The 20,406-nt window shown below is 47.1% G+C and overlaps 1 protein-coding gene across 25 annotated transcripts in view; it reads right to left on the bottom strand.

The window, feature by feature from the left end:
* SDK2 (sidekick cell adhesion molecule 2) overlaps window positions 1-20,406 on the bottom strand; it is a 1,552,195-nt gene that overhangs the window by 95,155 nt on the left and 1,436,634 nt on the right. For all 25 annotated transcript variants that reach the window (XM_068263131.1, XM_068263129.1, XM_068263132.1 and 22 more), the window contains 5 exons: window positions 12,057-12,248; window positions 8,121-8,242; window positions 5,989-6,098; window positions 5,745-5,895; window positions 1,176-1,413 (listed from right to left, as the gene is read on the bottom strand). In XM_068263131.1, the coding sequence (XP_068119232.1) occupies window positions 1,176-1,413; window positions 5,745-5,895; window positions 5,989-6,098; window positions 8,121-8,242; window positions 12,057-12,248 (813 nt within the window). The remainder of the gene's footprint in view (window positions 1-1,175; window positions 1,414-5,744; window positions 5,896-5,988; window positions 6,099-8,120; window positions 8,243-12,056; window positions 12,249-20,406) is intronic.

Genomic DNA, 20,406 nt, shown 5'->3' with positions numbered 1-20,406 from the left:
GGAACTCTCTCCCACTGCCCATCAGGCTCACTCCCACCTTCAAAAAGCACTCAAAACTCACTTCTTTCAAGGAGGCTTACATCAACTCAACACTGCCCTAATCCTTTCTGCCAGTAACTTCTTGCTGCACCCCCTCCTTTTGTGTCACCAGCCCCTCCCTCTAGATTGTAAGCCTTTGGCAGGGCCCTCTCCCCTTGTGTATCATACTTGACTGTGTGCACTTTACCCAGAATTTGGAACTTGTTACCACTACCACTCCAGTTTATGATCTGGCATTGTATTACTATCTGCATTGTGTTGTGTATCTTATTGCTATTACCTGTATTGTTGTATCTATGGTCTGTTACCTGTATTGTTCTGTCACCCCTGTTATCATTGTCTGTAACCTTATTTATTGTACAGTGCTGCGTAATATGTTGGCGTTATATAAATCCAATAAAAAATAATAATAATAAATAATAATATGACTCGTGAGCCAGATGTGGTTCTTTTGATGGCTGCATCTGGCTCACAGAAACTAGTAGAGGGTTGATTTACTAAGCTACACTGCTCAAGCAGCACAGCTCAGTGTGGCAGCGCAAGTAACATTTTCAAAGTAGGCACGCTACTGCTGTAGCATGTACTACTAACTTACACATGTTCCCCCCCCCCCCCCCACCCAAAACGATCAGCTGCTCCAATTGTCCCATTCTGGGCCCTGTCAGGTCCAGTGACTTTGTAGGACGAGATCCCCACACTTTGATTGGCTGCCACTTGACAGGCAGCCTATTGGGCCAAAGCGCGGGTATCTAGTCCTACAAAGTGAATCAACTCTCAAGTCAGCTAGCTAATTGTACAAGCTGTTAGTCTGTATTTCTCCTGTCTGGCTCTCGGGGAAATTGCTGATGTTGCTGAAACCTAAGAGAAACTGAAGACGTGTCTTACACTTCCGCTGCCCAGCGGATCAACTGTATACACATCACCATGGCAACAGGGATGTGAGCCCTCTGCTGCGCATGCGCACTGTCCCAGTTGGAAACATATTGTATGGCTCTCACGGAAATACATTTTAAAATATGTGGCGTTCATGGCTCTCTCAGCCAAAAAGGTTCCTGACCCCTGCTCTAGAGAGTTTCTGCCTTTCAGCTAATCCCACCAGAAGAAAAGGGGAAATAAGGCAACAGCAGCCCCCTTACCAGATTCCCGGGTCCTGGCTACCCCCGCTGGGCTCCAGGGTCCTGTCCCGATGGCGTTGAAGGCTACAACTTGTACTGAATACTCGGTCCATTCTTCCAGATTCTCGATGGTGTACTCCCTCTCTATGCGATCATGAATGACGTGAGTAAGGGACTCTCCTTTCTTGTCAGACCGCAGGTAGCGAATCTTGTACCCCACAGAGTCTGGGTTTCCGTTGTACGCCATCTCTGGTAACGGCTGCCAGAAACAGGAGTTTGTGAGTAGAAGCAATGCTGGTATTTGGTGTGATTGGTGAAGGGATAATGTTTGGGCCATGGCGTGTTTGGGTGTGATTGGTGAAGGGATACTGTTTGGGCCATGGCGTGTGTGGGTGTGATTGGTGAAGGGATACTGTTTGGGCCATGGCATTTGGGTGTGATTGGTGAAGGGATGTTGTTTGGGCCATGGCATGTTTGGGTGTGATTGGTGAAGGGATGCTATTTGGGCCATGGCATGTTTGGGTGTGATTGGTGAAGGGATGTTGTTTGGGCCATGGCGTGTTTGGGTGTGATTAGTGAAGGGATACGGTTTGGGCCATGGTGTGTTTGGGTGTGATTAGTGAAGGGATAATGTTTGGGCCATGGCGTGTTTGGGTGTGATTGGTGAAGGGATACTGTTTGGGCCATGGTGTGTTTGGGTGTGATTAGTGAAGGGATAATGTTTGGGCCATGGCGTGTTTGGGTGTGATTAGTGAAGGGATACGGTTTGGGCCATGGTGTGTTTGGGTGTGATTAGTGAAGGGATAATGTTTGGGCCATGGCGTGTTTGGGTGTGATTGGTGAAGGGATACTGTTTGGGCCATGGTGTGTTTGGGTGTGATTAGTGAAGGGATAATGTTTGGGCCATGGTGTGTTTGGGTGTGATTAGTGAAGGGATAATGTTTGGGCCATGGCGTGTTTGGGTGTGATTGGTGAAGGGATGCTGTTTGGGCCATGGCATGTTTGGGTGTGATTGGTGAAGGGATGTTGTTTGGGCCATGGCGTGTTTGGGTGTGATTAGTGAAGGGATACGGTTTGGGCCATGGTGTGTTTGGGTGTGATTAGTGAAGGGATAATGTTTGGGCCATGGCGTGTTTGGGTGTGATTGGTGAAGGGATACTGTTTTGGCCATGGTGTGTTTGGGTGTGATTAGTGAAGAGATAATGTTTGGGCCATGGAGTGTTTGGGTGTGATTGGTGAAGGGATACTGTTTGGGCCATGGTGTGTTTGGGTGTGATTAGTGAAGGGATAATGTTTGGGCCATGGCGTGTTTGGGTGTGATTGGTGAAGGGATACTGTTTGGGCCATGGCGTGTTTGGGTGTGATTGGTGAAGGGATAATGTTTGGGCCATGGCGTGTTTGGGTGTGATTGGTGAAGGGATACTGTTTGGGCCATGGCGTGTCTGGGTGTGATTGGTGAAGGGATGTTGTTTGGGCCATGACGTGTTCGGGTGTGATTGGTGAAGGGATACGGTTTGGGTGTGATTGGTGAAGGGATGCTGTTTGGGCCATGGTGTGTTTGGGTGTGATTAGTGAAGGGATAATGTTTGGGCCATGACGTGTTCGGGTGTGATTGGTGAAGGGATACGGTTTGGGCCATGGCGTGTTCGGGTGTGATTGGTGAAGGGATACTGTTTGGGTGTGATTGGTGAAGGGATGCTGTTTTGGCGTGTGTGGGTGTGATTGGTGAAGGGATGCTGTTTTGGCGTGTTTGGGTGTGATTGGTGAAGGGATGTTGTTTTGGCCATGGTGTGTTTGGGTGTGATTGGTGAAGGGATGTCGTTTGGGTAATGGCATTTGGGTGTGATTGGTTAAGGGATGCTGTTTGGACCATGGTGTGTTTGGGTGTGATTGGTGAAGGGATGCTGTTTGGACCATGGAGTGTTTGGGTGTGATTGGTGAAGGGATGCTGTTTGGGCCATGGCATTTGGGTGTGATTGGTTAAGGGATGCTGTTTGGGCCATGGCGTGTTTGGGTGTGATTGGTGAAGGGATGCTGTTTGGGCCATGGCGTGTTTGGGTGTGATTGGTGAAGGGATGCTGTTTTGGCGTGTTTGGGTGTGATTGGTGAAGGGATGCTGTTTGGGCTATGGAGTGTTTGGGTGTGATTGGTTAAGGGATACTGTTTGGGCCATGGAGTGTTTGGGTGTGATTGGTGAAGGGATGCTGTTTGGGCCATGGCGTGTTTGGGTGTGATTGGTGAAGGGATGCTGTTTTGGCGTGTTTGGGTGTGATTGGTGAAGGGATGCTGTTTGGGCTATGGAGTGTTTGGGTGTGATTGGTTAAGGGATACTGTTTGGGCCATGGAGTGTTTGGGTGTGATTGGTGAAGGGATACGGTTTGGGCCATGACATGTTTGGGTGTGATTGGTGAAGGGATACTGTTTGGGCCATGGCGTGTTTTGGCATGATTGGTGAAGGGATGCTGTTTGGGCCATGGCGTGTGTGGGTGTGATTGGTGAAGGGATACGGTTTGGGCCATGGCGTGTGTGGGTGTGATTGGTGAAGGGATGCTGTTTGGGCCATGGAGTGTTTGGGTGTGATTGGTGAATGGATACTGTTTGGGCCATGGCGTGTTTGGGTGTGATTGGTGAAGGGATACTGTTTGGGCCATGGCGTGTTTGGGTGTGATTGGTGAAGGGATACTGTTTGGGCCATGGCGTGTTTTGGCGTGATTGGTGAAGGGATACTGTTTGGGCCATGGCGTGTTTGGGTGTGATTGGTGAAGGGATGCTGTTTGGACCATGGCGTGTTTGGGTGTGATTGGTGAAGGGATGCTGTTTGGGCCATGGCGTGCTTGGGTGTGATTGGTGAAGGGATACGGTTTGGGCCATGGCGTGTTTGGGTGTAATTGGCAAAGGGATACGGTTTGGGCCATGGCCTGTTTGGGTGTGATTGGCGAAGGGATACGGTTTGGGCCATGGCGTGTTTGGGTGTGATTGGTGAAGGGATGCTGTTTGGGCCATGGAGTGTTTGGGTGTGATTGGTGAAGGGATGCTGTTTGGGCCATGGCGTGTTCGGGTGTGATTGGTGAAGGGATGCTGTTTTGGCGTGTTCGGGTGTGATTGGTGAAGGGATACGGTTTGGGCCATGGTGTGTTTGGGTGTGATTGGTGAAGGGATGCTGTTTGGGCCATGGAGTGTTCGGGTGTGATTGGTGAAGGGATACGGTTTGGGCCATGGCGTGTTTGGGTGTGATTGGTGAAGGGATGCTGTTTGGGCCATGGCGTGTTCGGGTGTGATTAGTGAAGGGATACTGTTTGGGCCATGGCATGTGTGGGTGTGATTGGCGAAGGGATACGGTTTGGGCCATGGCGTGTTTGGGTGTGATTGGTAAGGGATACGGTTTGGGCCATGGCAAGTTTGGGTGTGATTGGTGAAGGGATGCTGTTTGGGCCATGGCGTGTTTGGGTGGGATTGGCGAAGGGATACGGTTTGGGCTATGGCGTGTTTGGGTGTGATTGGTGAAGGGATGCTGTTTGGGCCATGGCGTGTTTGGGTGTGATTGGTAAAGGGATGCTGTTTGGGCCATGGCTGGTGTGGGTGTGATTGGCGAAGGGATGCTGTTTTGGCGTGTTCGGGTGTGATTGGTGAAGGGATACGGTTTGGGCCATGGCGTGTTTGGGTGTGATTGGTGAAGGGATGCTGTTTGGCCATGGCGTGTTCGGGTGTGATTGGTGAAGGGATGCTGTTTTGGCGTGTTCGGGTGTGATTGGTGAAGGGATACGGTTTGGGCCATGGAGTGTTCGGGTGTGATTGGTGAAGGGATACGGTTTGGGCCATGGCGTGTTTGGGTGTGATTGGTGAAGGGATGCTGTTTGGGCCATGGCGTGTTCGGGTGTGATTAGTGAAGGGATACTGTTTGGGCCATGGCATGTGTGGGTGTGATTGGCGAAGGGATACGGTTTGGGCCATGGCGTGTTTGGGTGTGATTGGTAAGGGATACGGTTTGGGCCATGGCAAGTTTGGGTGTGATTGGTGAAGGGATGCTGTTTGGGCCATGGCGTGTTTGGGTGGGATTGGCGAAGGGATACGGTTTGGGCCATGGCGTGTTTGGGTGTGATTGGTGAAGGGATGCTGTTTGGGCCATGGCGTGTTTGGGTGTGATTGGTAAAGGGATGCTGTTTGGGCCATGGCTGGTGTGGGTGTGATTGGCGAAGGGATGCTGTTTTGGCGTGTTCGGGTGTGATTGGTGAAGGGATACGGTTTGGGCCATGGCGTGTTTGGGTGTGATTGGTGAAGGGATGCTGTTTGAGCCATGGCGTGTTTGGGTGTGATTGGCGAAGGGATACGGTTTGGGCCATGGCGTGTTTGGGTGTGATTGGTGAAGGGATGCTGTTTGGGCCATGGCATGTTCGGGTGTGATTGGTGAAGGGATACTGTTTGGGCCATGGCGTGTTCGGGTGTGATTGGCGAAGGGATACTGTTTGGGCCATGGCGTGTTTGGGTGTGATTGGCGAAGGGATACTGTTTGGGACATGGCGTGTGTGGGTGTGATTGGCGAAGGGATATTGTTTTGGCGTGTTTGGGTGTGATTGGTGAAGGCATACTCACCACCCAGCGAACCCACAGGCTGGTCTGGCTGGCCGTACGGAGGGTGACGTTTGCCGGGAACATATCGGGAGGGGCCTGCAGAGTCTGTATCTTCCTGGAAGGTAGGCTGGGAGGGCTGCTTCCCACAATATTCACCTGTCTCATCCGGAAGCTGCAGACGACAGGACCACAAATGAACAGATATGAAGAACATCGGATCCAATGTGTGAACCAATCAGAAGTAGAGTGCTGGACGTGTTCCTACCTGTAAAAGGTGTATGGGTTCAGCCCTGGAACCAGCATGGAGCGGGCATTGGGCTCATTGACCAGCTGATGTACCAGGACCCAGTCTTCAGATTCCCCTTGTGTGCCGATCTAAGATGGACAGAATAAAAGACAGCGGGCAGTGAGGTCACCAAGGGTAGGATTTCCTGTTAAAGAGTAACGCTGCTGTGCTACAACGTAGACGTAGAAAACATGTCAGCACTACACAAGCTATTTCTGACTGATCTTTTAACTTTTCTTTGTAGCTCCTCTAAATCTCATTTCAACTTGTTGGAAACCTTGGCAACAGGGTGGTCAGCCAGTAATGTACACTTATACAGTACCTGTCCCAAAACACTTCCCTGCACCCCTGATCTCTGCATGGGAAAACATTGTGGGGGGGACGGGAACTTGGCAATACCATTGGGGGAGACCTACCTAGCATTGGGGACCTGGCAATACTTCTGGGGGTGACCTGGAAATACTTCTGGGGGAGACCTAGCAATCCTTGTGGGGGTACCTGGCAATACTTTTTGGGGACATGTCAATACTTGTGGAGGAACCTGGCAATACTTGCACTAGAATTTGTTTTGGAGGCGCCTGGTATAATAAAACACTTAAAAACAATTTTAAAAAAAGGAGCTGCAATGTTGGTCTTTCCTCTTACACTGATAGGCACTGTTGTTATACAGACCTGATGAAACGGGTGAAGCGCCGAGAAACGCATTATAGTGCTTAAAGCGGAATATAACCCTGCATTTCAACTTTGCTCTAAAACATTATTTACAGCATATTATATGCAAAAAGCATTTTTTTTTTTACCAGACCAGCATTGGAAGGGTTAAACACAGAGGTTTAAAGTTCCGTGGAGAGATATGCAGAAGTTCAGATAGATACATTCTATTTAGTTATATGTATCTATTGATAAATGTTACACACTCTTTGGCTGTCCTCCAAGCTCCTTCTCAGTTAGAGAGAGTGAGTCACATGCCACACTTAGATACATTTATGTAAACAAAATGTATCTATTTCAGCTTCGGATGCGTCTGCAGAAATCTCCAGGAACTTTAAAGCCCTGTGTAACCCTTCCAATGCTGGTCTAGTAAAAAAAAAATGCTGGTTGCCTATAATATACTGTAAATAATGTTTTAGAGCAAAGTTGAAATGCAGGGTTATATTCTGCTTTAATAAAAATGTAGAAGCTCCCCACAGGCTCTGTTGGCTGCAAGTCTTGCAACCCACCTGTGTGAGTATATATAATCATAACATCATTATCGCCCAATTTATCAGACACTGATTGGTTCCCCCAGTGGTTCCTGGATACTTGGAAATAACGGGAAACAACATCTCTCTATAAAGCGTCAGTCAAACTGATAGACTCTTATTTACTAACCTTACAGCGCTCTCCAACCCTAGTGAATATGCCCCAATATAACAGTGCAGCACAGGAGACACTGCACTACCAGAGTCTATAGAAGGTCTGATAGGCTGGTATTAGATACAGCCTTCTGGCAGCCATGTGCACATATATTATCACTTGTGAGAGGAGTGACCCTTTAAAGGAACACTCGCAAAAAGTGTACATGTAAATACATACAGCTAAGAAGTACATTTATCCCAGAGTAAAAGGAGCTATAAATTACTTTTTTTTCCCATGTTGCTGTCAATTACAATAAGTAGTTGAAATCTCACAGAACTGACAGGTTTTACACTAACCCATCTCCTCATGGGGGATTCTCAGGGTTTTCTTTATTTCAAAAGCACTTAGTGAATTGCAGTTGCTCAGTCCAAATGCAAGAATAGTGTACAAGCAGGTAGGAGGGCAGCCGGTGTCTATGTACAGATCTCTTCCAGGGATTGCTTTTGTAAAAAATGAAATGCTAAAAAATCCCCCATGAGGAGATGGACTAGTCGAACACCTGTAAGTTCTGTAAGATTTCTACTACCTACTGTAAGTGACGGGAACATAGGACAAAAAGTAATTGATGGCTCATTTGACTCTGGATAAGACGTACTTCTTATTTGTATTTGTTTATGTTTATTTTAAAATTGATACATTTTTTGTGACAGTGGTCCTTTACGAGCACCCCCAGCATTACAGTACACAAGGCACATGCCGTGTGATTGGCTCACCTGGGCTTCCACCTGCCATCTGGATATGGAGGTCTTTCCATCATAGCCGGGACGGAATTGCAAGGTGACAGAACGAGGGCCAATGTTGCTGACTGCCACGTTTGTCGGAGCTCCAGGCAGTTCTGTAGAGAGAAGGTAGCCCTGTATTAACAGCTCTGGACAGGCTGTGATCTCAGCAACAAACCTGACATCACATAAACAGTGCACGGTGCATATGAGGAAGGCGGGAAGAGGGGTTTTGGGGTGTTAGGATTATACAGTGGGTTGCAAAAGTATTCAGCCCCGTTGCCGGTTTCCACATTTTGTCACATTACTGCCACAAACATGCATCAATTTTATTGGAATTCCACGTGAAAGACTAATACAAAGTGGTGTACATGTGAGAAGTGGATCGAAAATCATACATCATTCCAAACATTTTTTACAAATAACTGCAAAGTGGGGTGTGCATAATTATTCGGCCCCCTGAATCAATACTTTGTAGTTTGTAGAACCACCTTTTGCTGCAATTACAGCTGCCAGTCTTTTAGGGTATGTCTAGAGTGACCAGACGTCCCGGATTGCCCGGGACACGTCCCGGATTCGGAGTCCGCTGTCCCAGGCTGCATGAGGTCCCGGGAAACGTCCTGCTTTTCCTTATGAACTGGCAGCGGCGTCTATAGACGCTGTGCCAGTTCATTGCCCGCAACCCCGCTCCGGCCTCCTCTTCCGGTGTCTGTTCTGACACCGGCAGGCGAGCAGGGCTACGGCAAGATGGCTGCCGAAGCCCTGTACTGGAGACTATTTGTGTCTCCAGTACAGGGCTTCGGGCACTATCTTGCCGTAGCCCTGTCAGCGCGGGAGACTTCAGGAGGAAGGTGGTCCCGGGAGCAGCGCGCCAGAGGCCGGAGACTTCTGCCAGGTGAGTAAATGCTTTCTTTTCCAGGTGAAATGTTTGCCCGCATTGCGTTTATTTTTCCAGGTTAAATGTTTGCCCACATTGCATTTCTTTTCCAGGTGAAATGTTTGCCCGCATTGCGTTTCTTTTCTGGTGAAATGTTTGCCCGCATTGCGTTTCTTTTCTGGTGAAATGTTTGCCAGCATTGCGTTAATTTTCTGGTGAAATGTTTGCCCGCATTGCATTTATTTTGTACTGACATGTTTGCCCGCATTGCGTTTATTTTGTACTGACATGTTGCCCGCATTGCGTTTATTTTGTACTGACATGTTTGCCCACATTGCGTTTATTTTGTACTGACATGTTTGCCCGCATTGCGTTTATTTTGTACTGACATGTTGCCCGCATTGCGTTTATTTTGTACTGACATGTTTGCCCACATTGCGTTTATTTTGTACTGACATGTTTGCCCGCATTGCGTTTATTTTGTACTGACATGTTTGCCCACATTGCGTTTATTTTGTACTGACATGTTTGCCCGCATTGCGTTTATTTTGTACTGACATGTTTGCCCGCATTGCGTTTATTTTGTACTGACATGTCGGCGCGCATTGCGTTTATTTTGTACTGACATGTTTGCTCGCATTGCATTTATTTTATACTGACATGTTGCCCATTGCGTTTATTTTGTACTGACATGTTTGCTCGCATTGCATTTATTTTGTACTGACATGTTGCCCGCATTGCGTTTATTTTGTGCTGACATGTTGCCCGCATTGCGTTTATTTTGTGCTGACATGTTGCCCATTGCGTTTATTTTCTGGTGTCCGGGGTAACTGTTACTGCATTTATTATTTAATGGTCATAGATGGCTATGTTTGCTGCTTTGTGGTTACGGTATACTATTAGCATCACACAGTTTCTGCACACCCATGATGCAAAGTCACGTTTGTCCACATCATGGCGTAAACAGTGCTTTCTTATGCCTTGCTGTTACATCATTACATTAGCTCCGCCCATACAATGGTATGGCCACGCCCATTTTTCGCTGCGGCGCGCGCAGCCCCCTCCCCAGTCTTCGTCGATGCGTTCTCCTCAATCCTCCCCACTTTTCGCCGCGGCCCCCCCCCCACGCCCCCTGTCCCAGGTTGGACCCACTAAAATCTGGTCACTCTAGGTATGTCTCTACCAGCTTTGCACATCTAGAGACTGAAATCCTTGCCCAGTCTTCTTTGCAAAACAGCTCCAGCTCAGTCAGATTAGATGGACAGCGTTTGTGAACAGCAGTTTTCAGATCTTGCCACAGATTCTCGATTCGATTTAGATCTGGACTTTGACTGGGCCATTCTAACACATGGATATGTTTTGTTTTAAACCATTCCATTGTTGCCCTGGCTTTATGTTTAGGGTCGTTGTCCTGCTGGAAGGTGAACCTCCGTCCCAGTCTCAAGTCTTTTGCAGTCTCCAAGAGGTTTTCTTCCAAGCTTGCCCTGTATTTGGCTCCATCCATCTTCCCATCAACTCTGACCAGCTTCCCTGTCCCTGCTGAAGAGATGCACCCCCCGAGCATGATGCTGCCACCACCATATTTAACAGTGGGGATGGTGTGCTCAGAGTGCTGTGCAGTGTTAGTTTTCCACGACACAGAGCGTTTTGCATTTTGGCCAAAAGTTTCCATTTTGGTCTCATCTAACCATAAAGGCCAACTTTGTACAGTGCATGACTAATAGTTGTCCTATGGACAGAGTCTCCCACCTGAGCTGTAGATCTCTGCAGCTCGTCCAGAGTCACCATGGGCCTCTTGACTGCATTTCTGATCAGCGCTCTCCTTGTTCGGCCTGTGAGTTTAGGTGGATGGCCTTGTCTTGGTAAGTGTACAGTTGTGCAATACTCCTATTTCTGAATGATCGCTTGAACAGTGCTCCGTGGGATGTTCAAGGCTTTGGAAATCTTTTTGTAGCCTAAGCCTGCTTTAAATTTCTCAATAACTTGATCCCTGACCTGTCTTGTGTGTTCTTTGGACTTCATGGTGTTGTTGCTCCCAATATTCTCTTAGACAACCTCTGAGGCCCTCACAAAGCAGCTGTATTTGTACTGACATTAGATTACACACAGGTGCACTCTATTTAGTCATTAGCACTCATCAGGCAATGTCTAATGGCAACTGACTGCATTTAGATCAAAGGGAGCCGAATAATTATGCACACACCACTTTGCAGTTATTTATTTGTAAAAAAATGTTTGGAACGATGTATGATTTCCGTTCCACTTCTCACATGTACAGCACTTTGTGTTGGTCTTTCACGTGGAATTCCAATAAAATTGATTCATGTTTGTGGCAGTAATATGACAAAATGTGGAAAACTTCAAGGGGGCCGAATACTTTTGCAACCCACTGTATATTAGGTGGGGTGTTCTTGATAGGCACTTACGGGGGTTGTATATAATAGGGGTGTGTGTGAGCAAGTAGAGAGATCACGGAACAAAAGTGGTTTCCCCTGCCTCCCTTCAGCAGTTTAAGCACTTAAGTTCCTGTTTGAAGATGCGGAGTAGCTAGTGGGGAAATCACCTAAGCAGGGCATGTGTAATGTCTCCTGGAAGTTCATCTGCTTCTCTGCATCATGTTAAGAAAGACTAATGGACAGAGTCAACGAGAGCAGAGGAAGGATAACAAACAGTATAACAAAACGTACATCCAAACCGATGTCGGGGTGTCTATTGCAATGCTTTCTCTGCACGGAGAACAGCTTACACGTCTGCTGTTACCAAAATGGGCTTCGGTAAATTACCGAACTTCTACTGCACCTGTGAAAATCTTGATGAATCAGCAAAAAAAAAGTCAAATACCGAATGCCGTATTTCAAGGACTTTTTTTTTTCTTTATCAAACAGCCTTTGAAGAATTGATGTCAATTCTTGTAAACTAAATTACCAATAGAATTCGGTAGAAGGGAGTACCATAAACAATACTGTATATATGGCTGTGACACCGTTTTATTTGTACATTGATTTATGTGGTGCTTGTTCTCCCGAGGCAGACAGAGAGCGCGGCATACTGACCTGGTGGCACGCCTGACGAGATGGTGGAGGAAGACACTGCCCCCTGGCCCTTGGAGGTCATTCCTGCCACCTGGATAGTGTAGGTGGTGAGGGAGGTGAGGCCGGTGACCCGGTACTCCAGCGTGACGTTGGGAAGGTAATGCGTCACTCTGGTGTTGGTTTGGTTGAATTCCTGACAGGAGATTTTATACCCTAAAAACACAAAATCGTTGCATTCCATCACATATTACAGGATTTTTTTTTTATTAAAGAACAATCATGAAAAACTGTAAAATTTCAAATACATATAAAATGTAGATTTCTCCAGGAGTAAAATGAACTATACATTCTTTTTTCCTATGTTGCTGTCACTTACAATGGGTAGTAAAATGCTGACAGATCTGAAAGGTTTTGGACTAGTCCATCCCCTCATGGGGATGATGGACTCAAGGGGTGCTTGTGAAGTAAATTACCAACTTGTGAGGTGAATACTTCATAAATGTCAATTCAAGATTAGAGCGCGTGAGCAATAAAAACATTTTCCCCTAATTTCCAAATGTTATTAGATAGCGATTAAAAACGATTAATAAGTTGCTAATGGTTTTGAGCGGATATTTGTGCAGCTCAGGCATCTCACACTTCCATCCATGACTACAGGACTTCACTAGAGCTGCCCCCATCCTGTGGAATTCTCTCACACTGCCCATCAGGCTTGCCCCCTCTTTCAACACCTTCAAACAAGCCCTCAAAACTCACATCTTCAAGGAGGACTACCTCCCCTCACTGCTGCCCCAACTCTCTCTGCTGAGAACTTCTCCATCCTGTCATGTCTCTCTAGATTGTAAGCCTTTGGCAGGGCCCTACCTCCTTGTGTATCAGACTTGATTGCACACTCTACCCAGAATAATGTGAACTTGTATTATTGGGACTGCTACTCCAGTGTATGATCTGGCATTGTTTTATTACCTGTATTGTGTGTCTTATTGCATATATTGTGTTATCGGTCACTCCTGTTATCATTGTCTGTAATCCTATGTATTGTACAGCGCTGCATAATATGTTGGTGCTATATAAATCCAATAAATAATAATAACAATTATAACAATAATAAGTGGTATGTCGGAATATGTGGCAGAGAGGGAAAAAGGTAGAAAGCACAAAAATCCTGAAACCACATAAAGTGGTAGCATTCCAGTGTGTACTTTTGTTGATAAATCTGGTCATTTCTCGGATAGCGATCATAAGAAAAAAGGATATACTTCTGTCACTGTAATTGCCAGTTCTGTATTTTGTATATTATCTGTATTATATTATGTTTGTTTCTTACATTGTACAGTGCCACGGAATCTGTCGGTGCTTTATAAGCCAATAATAATAATATACCGTACGTTATATATGCGCTAAACTGCCAAATCGCAGGGCGGTCCACAAGACGGCGTGCTCCCTTGGGTGATAATCTATAGGCAAAGCTGGACGCAGTTTAAAAACCCGCGTCTTGGAACGTTTCAGAGATATAACCGCTAGAAATAGAAAACAGTCCCCTGGCATGGCATTTTATTGCTTTCCATGGTGGGAAATTGTCTGGAACTAAATTTAAGAGCATTTTTTGCTTTGAAAATATCAAAGTGAATTGTGAATAATGGCATCCGGCCCCTGCAGAAGGAAACAATGAGAAACTATAAATTAAAAACAATCCCTCCTAGTGACTTGAACTTGCACCGCCGCTATATTTATACAACTGTGCTGTGTGCATGGGTGGCGCCAGGGGGGTGCAATAGTCAAAGCACCCCCTTAGCACCCCTGTGTCACCGCTCACCGCCCCCTCCTCCCTGCTCCGTCTGTAATTAGAGCAGTGCTACAAGAAAATGGCCGCCAATGTCCACAAATGCGGACATCGGCGGCCATTTTCTTGTAGCTATATAACTGCAGAGGGAGAGGAGGCGGGGAGAAGCAGAGAAGACGCCTGTACTATATATACTGCCTATACTCCCTATACTGGGGCAGCAATACTACTTATACTGGGGAACTATACTACCTATACTGGGGCAACTATATTACCTATACACGCCCACTTTCCAGTGCATAAACAGGCCCCTTTTTTGACCACAACCCTTTTTTTTTTTTAGAGGCGCACTTCGCCGCAAGTTCACATCTAACCCTAGAAAAGATCCAGCACCTTCATAGCACCCCCTAAAAAAAATTCTTGGAGCCGCCCCTGGCTGTGTGTACTTCACTTGTTGTTAAATAACCGAAGATATATTTGTTGTGAGAATGCCCTACCCCTTTAATTAGGTAGGAGGGGCTACCTGTGGCTTGTAAGCAGCACCACCCCTTCCCTCAAACCCCGTCCTAAGTAAATGTAGGTCGAAATGTGTCGTTAATCGTTGAGACCTAAGATCCATGGGAACAGTAGAACGCTAACTGACCCCACAGAGGTGCAGCAAACTACTATTTAAATTTGCTAGGGCCCAAAGATCTTTAACGCGACATTGTTACACAAATATCAAGGGGTAAGATTAATGCACATTTTTATCGGGTAAAGCTGATTTACTTGTATGCTGTTTACATACAGTATATATCATTTGTGGCTATCTAGGTTATTTAGCCCAGTGTTTTTTTTTTTTTTTTTTTTTTTTTTTTTTAAACTTCATTATAGCATGAACACCTCTGTAAAAAATGTAACCTCTTTTGTGGGTAGCATATTCTTGTGTGCCCAGAGGCACATTTTTTGTATTTATCAGGGATATTTCGTATCTGTGTAGAAATGTTATTCATTTTTACTAAAACTGACCACTGAAGTGGTAATGTACAGGTGGCCCTAGGTGCAAGGGGGAAGGTACTTACCATGTGTGAGATTTTTCCCTCCATCGGTGACCTGTCAAAGTCTGTGCTCCAGGCCAGAATTGACTGAGATGCAGTGCCAGTCTCCTCCCCTGAGTAACATAAATCCTGCCCAATTGACTGAGATGCAGTGCCAGCCTCCTCCCCTGAGTAACATAAATCCTGCCCAATTGACTGAGCTGCAGTGCCAGCCTCCTCCCCTGAGTAACATAAATCCCGCCCAATTGACTGAGCTGCAGTGCCAGCCTCCTCCCCTGAGTAACAAATCCCGCCCACCTTCCCCTTGCTGGCCCATAAAACTACTGTAAACTATTGTAAATCGGTGTGCTGTGTTTGGACAGGCAATAAATCCCTCTCTGATCATCTATGATCAGAGAGAGATCCATCTAATGGTCGATCTGGTAGCACGTTGCAAAATGTATGGCCACCTTAACTGTTAATAGTGATTTCTCTGACATCTTTGTCTAGAGATTGGCATTAAAGGACAACTGTAACGAGGAATATGCGGACATATTTATTTCCTTTTAAGCAATACACATTACCTGGCTGCCCTGCTGACTCTCTGCCTCTAATACTTTCAGCCATAGCCCCTGAACAAGCATGCAGCAGATCAGGTGTTCCTGACATTATTGTCAGATCTGACAAGATTAGTTGCATGCTTGTTTCTGGTGTTATTCAGCCAAATAGACCAGCAGGGCAGCCAGGTAACTGGTATTGTTTAACAGGAAATAAATATGGCATCCTCCATATCCCTCTCACTTCTTACTCTAAAGAGAAAGAAGCCTCAGGATCCTATTTAGGCTTCCCTCGCTGCTCCGTTGTCCCCCGTTGCAGAGTGTGGCCCCCCCTTCACATCAGAGCCGCGCAGCTCAACTTCCTTATAGTCGCGCTGTAGCTGCGGGAGCCTGCCTACTCATGAGCAGTAGCATGGATCCTGCGGCTCTGGCTCACTGCGCATGCGTGGGCGGGCTCAGTCGCCTATTGCGTGGCCATGAATAAGGAGGAGGAGCTGCGTGAGCCTGATGGGATTAGCAACAATGCCTTATTGCTAATGGGTTTTTTTTGGGGGGGGGGGGGGGGGGCGGCGCTCGACGACGAGGTAGCAAGGGAAGCCTCAATAAGACCCTGAGGCTTTCCTCTCTTTAGGTAAGAATCTTTGTACAATGGAGCTGCAGTTCGGGTACACTTTAAGAACAAGAAAACGTCTCATGCAAGCTCTGCTGGGCAAAAAACTCCAGGCAAGTTGTATGCAACATGGAACCTATCCAGATTGACAGGAAGTACATTTGCCCAAATCCAAGCTGCATACTGTTTGCATTACATTTGCATGCAGGGCGAAGCTCCATCTCTAGTTCCTACTGACATGAGTTAGCAGCGGATCCAGGCAGAGAGTCCCGCTGGAGAGTTCTAGTAGTTCTCTCCCAATCACAGGTATGATAATCAGGATCAGCCCGGGGACAAGAGAACACAGTAATTCATGTAAAATGAGTTTGGCAAGTGTCAGAAGCCATTATCTCTCTTTCCCGCAGACATCGACAGATCGTGCCGAGCGCCGCCATTCCCACCCATGAACTTTACACAAAGTGGACCTGACATTTCCACAAAATGCCTTCAAAACTTTCCATTTTCCTGTGTAATTGCCCTTCCGTGCAGAATGTACTCCCTCCGTCCCGTGCTTATGACTGGCGGGAGAGTGTAGAAGCTTTATGTGTTGCTGTAACTGTGACAGGTGCAGATAAGCACACCCATGCCATTAAAATAAAAATGAAGTGATATATATCGCCCCTGGTATCTGGACTATTCAGTGGATGCAGAAGACAGAAACTGGAGATTTCTAAAAAGAAAGTTACCTAATGAATACCATATACATTCATACACACTAGGGCAGGCATAGGCAAACGTGGCCCTCCAGCCGTTAAGGAACTGCAAATCCCACAATGCATTTGCCTTTATCAGTCATGACTGTGGTTGTCAGGCTCCTGTAATGCATTGTGGGACTTGTAGTTCCTCAACAGCTGGAGGGCCAAGTTTACCCATGCCTGCACTAGGGGCTGCAACACACAAAAGAATGACAGGGGCTCTTGGTCCCGCAATTTAACAACTGCACCAAAGTGTCCCCTGTACGGTGACTCCTACTCTCACCAAATACCTCTGTCCCTCTTTCTTCCTCATTTGTCCCTCTTTCAGGAAGACTGATGTGTAGATTTGTGCAAATATACTGGTATGTATTTTTCTACTGAAATACCGGTATGTGTTTAATTGACTCTAAACTTTATTCCCATCAATTAAATTGATATACAGTGGGTTGCAAAAGTATTCGGCCCCCTTGAAGTTTTCCACATTTTGTCATATGACTGCCACAAACATGAATCAATTTTATTGGAATTCCACACGAAAGACCAATACAAAGTGGTGTACATGTGAGAAGTGGAACGGAAATCATACATCATTCCAAACATTTTTTACAAATAAGTAACTGCAAAGTGGGGTGTGCGTAATTATTCAGCCCCGTTTGGCCTGAGTGCCGTCAGTTGCCCATAGACATTGCCTGATGCGTGCTAATGACTAAATAGAGTGCACCTGTGTGTAATCTAATGTCAGTATAAATACAGGTGCTCTGTGACGGCCTCAGAGGTTGTCTAAGAGAATCTTAGGAGCAACAACACCGTGAAGTCCAAAGAACACACCAGACAGGTCAGGGACAAAGTTATTGAGAAATTTAAAGCAGGTTTACTATACAAAAACATTTCCAAAGCCTTGAACATCCCACGGAGCACTGTTCAAACAATCATTCAGAAATGAAAGTAGTATGGCACAACTGAAAACCTAACAAGACAAGGCCGTCCACCTAAACTCACAGACCGAACAAGGAGAGCGCTGATCAGAAATGCAGTCAAGAGGCCCATGGTGACTCTGGACGAGCTGCAGAGATCTACAGCTCAGGTGGGAGACTCTGTCCATAGGACAACTATTAGTCATGCACTGCACAAAGTTGGCCTTTATGGAAGAGTGGCAAGAAGAAAGCCATTGTTAACAGAAAGCATAAGAAGTCCCGTTTGCAGTTTGCCACAAGCCATGTGGGGGACACAGCAACCATGTGGAAGAAGGTGCTCTGGTCAGATGAGACCAAAATGGAACTTTTGAGCCAAAATGCAAAACGCTATGTGTGGCAGAAAACTAACACTGCACATTACTCTGAACACACCATCCCCACTGTCAAATATGGTGGTGGCAGCATCATGCTCGGGGGGTGCATCTCTTCAGCAGGGACAGGGAAGCTGGTCAGAGTTGATGGGAAGATGGATGGAGCCAAATACAGGGCAATCTTGGAAGAAAACCTCTTGGAGTCTGCAAAAGACTTGAGACTGGGGCGGAGGTTCACCTTCCAGCAGGACAATGACCCTAAACATAAAGCCAGGGCAACAATGGAATGGTTTAAAACAAAACATATCCATGTGTTAGAATGGCCCAGTCAAAGTCCAGATCTAAATCCAATCAAGAATCTGTGGCAAGATCTGAAAACTGCTGTTCACAAACGCTGTCCATCTAATCTGACTGAGCTGGAGCTGTTTTGCAAAGAAGAATGGGCAAGGATTTCAGTCTCTAGATGTGCAAAGCTGGTAGAGACATACCCTAAAAGACTGGCAGCTGTATTTGCAGCAAAAGGTGGGTCTACAAAGTACTGAATCAGGGGCTGAATAATTACGCACACCCCACTTTGCAGTTATTGATTTGTAAAAAATGTTTGGAATGATGTATGATTTCCGTTCCACTTCTCACATGTACACCACTTTGTATTGGTCTTTCACGTGGAATTCCAATAACATTGATTCATGTTTGTGGCAGTAATATGACAAAATGTGGAAAACTTCAAGGGGGCCGAATACTTTTGTAACCCACTGTATTTCTTCATTTCAAACCAGGGCCGGATTCACCATAAGGCACTCTAGGCACGTGCCTACAGGCAGCTGATGATGGAAAGTTGGCTCACTCCCCTCCCTGAGTGCCTCCCCCTCTTCTTCCCTGTGCAGAGGCCCACGTGGAGTTGAAATGAGAGGCTACTCGCTGATGAGTCATGTTGGGGCTCTAGAGTCATGTTGAGGCTCTGGGGGTCATGTTGGGGCACTGGGGTCATGTTGAGGTAATGGGGTCATGTTGAGGTAATGGGGTCATGTTGAGGTAATGGGGTCATGTTGAGGTAATGGGGTCATGTTGAGGTAATGGGGTCATGTTGAGGCACTGGGGGTCATGTTGAGGCACTGGGGTCATGTTGAGGCACTGGGGTCATGTTGAGGCTCTGGGGTCATGTTGAGGCTCTGGGGTCATTTTGAGGCTCTGGGGGTCATGTTGAGGCTCTGGGGGTCATGTTGAGGCTCTGGGGGTCATGTTGAGGCACTGGGGTCATGTTGAGGTAATGGGGTCATGTTGAGGTAATGGGGTCATGTTGAGGTAATGGGGTCATGTTGAGGTAATGGGGTCATGTTGAGGTAATGGGGTCATGTTGAGGCTCTGGGGTCATGTTGAGGCTCTGGGGGTCATGTTGAGGCTCTGGGGTCATGTTGAGGCTCTGGGGTCATGTTGAGGCTCTGGGGTCATGTTGAGGCTCTGGGGTCATGTTGAGGCTCTGGAGTCATGTTGAGGCTCTGGGGGTCATGTTGAGGCTCTGGGGTCATGTTGAGGCTCTGGGGTCATGTTGAGGCTCTGGGGGTCATGTTGAGGCACTGGGGTCATGTTGAGGTAATGGGGTCATGTTGAGGTAATGGGGTCATGTTGAGGTAATGGGGTCATGTTGAGGCTCTGGGGGTCATGTTGAGGTAATGGGGTCATGTTGAGGCTCTGGGGGTCATGTTGAGGCTCTGGGGTGATGTTGAGGCTCTGGGGGTCATGTTGAGGCACTGGGGTCATGTTGAGGTAATGGGGTCATGTTGAGGTAATGGGGTCATGTTGAGGCTCTGGGGGTCATGTTGAGGTAATGGGGTCATGTTGAGGCTCTGGGGGTCATGTTGAGGCTCTGGGGTCATGATGAGGCACTGGGGTCATGTTGAGGCTCTGGGGTCATGCTGAGGCTCTGGGGGTCATGTTGAGGCTCTGGGGTCATGATGAGGCACTGGGGTCATGTTGAGGCTCTGGGGTCATGTTGAGGCTCTGGGGGTCATGTTGAGGCTCTGGGGTCATGATGAGGCACTGGGGTCATGTTGAGGCTCTGGGGTCATGCTGAGGCTCTGGGGTCATGATGAGGCACTGGGGTCATGATGAGGCACTGGGGTCATGTTGAGGCACAGGGGTCATGTTGAGGCTCTGGGGTCATGTTGAGGTAATGGGGTCATGTTGAGGCTCTGGGGTCATGTTGAGGCACTGGGGTCATGTTGAGGCTCTGGGGTCATGTTGAGGCTCTGGGGTCATGTTGAGGCTCTGGGGTCATGTTGAGGCTCTGGGGTCATGTTGAGGCTCTGGGGGTCATGTTGAGGCTCTGGGGTCATGTTGAGGAACTGGGGTCATGTTGAGGCTCTGGGGTCATGTTGAGGTAATG

The sequence above is a fragment of the Hyperolius riggenbachi genome, chromosome 12 (genome assembly GCF_040937935.1).
Source record: "Hyperolius riggenbachi isolate aHypRig1 chromosome 12, aHypRig1.pri, whole genome shotgun sequence".
Taxonomy (NCBI): Eukaryota; Metazoa; Chordata; class Amphibia; order Anura; family Hyperoliidae; genus Hyperolius; species Hyperolius riggenbachi.
Note: the sequence above shows the minus strand (reverse complement) of the source record. Positions and strands in the feature narration are given on the sequence as shown.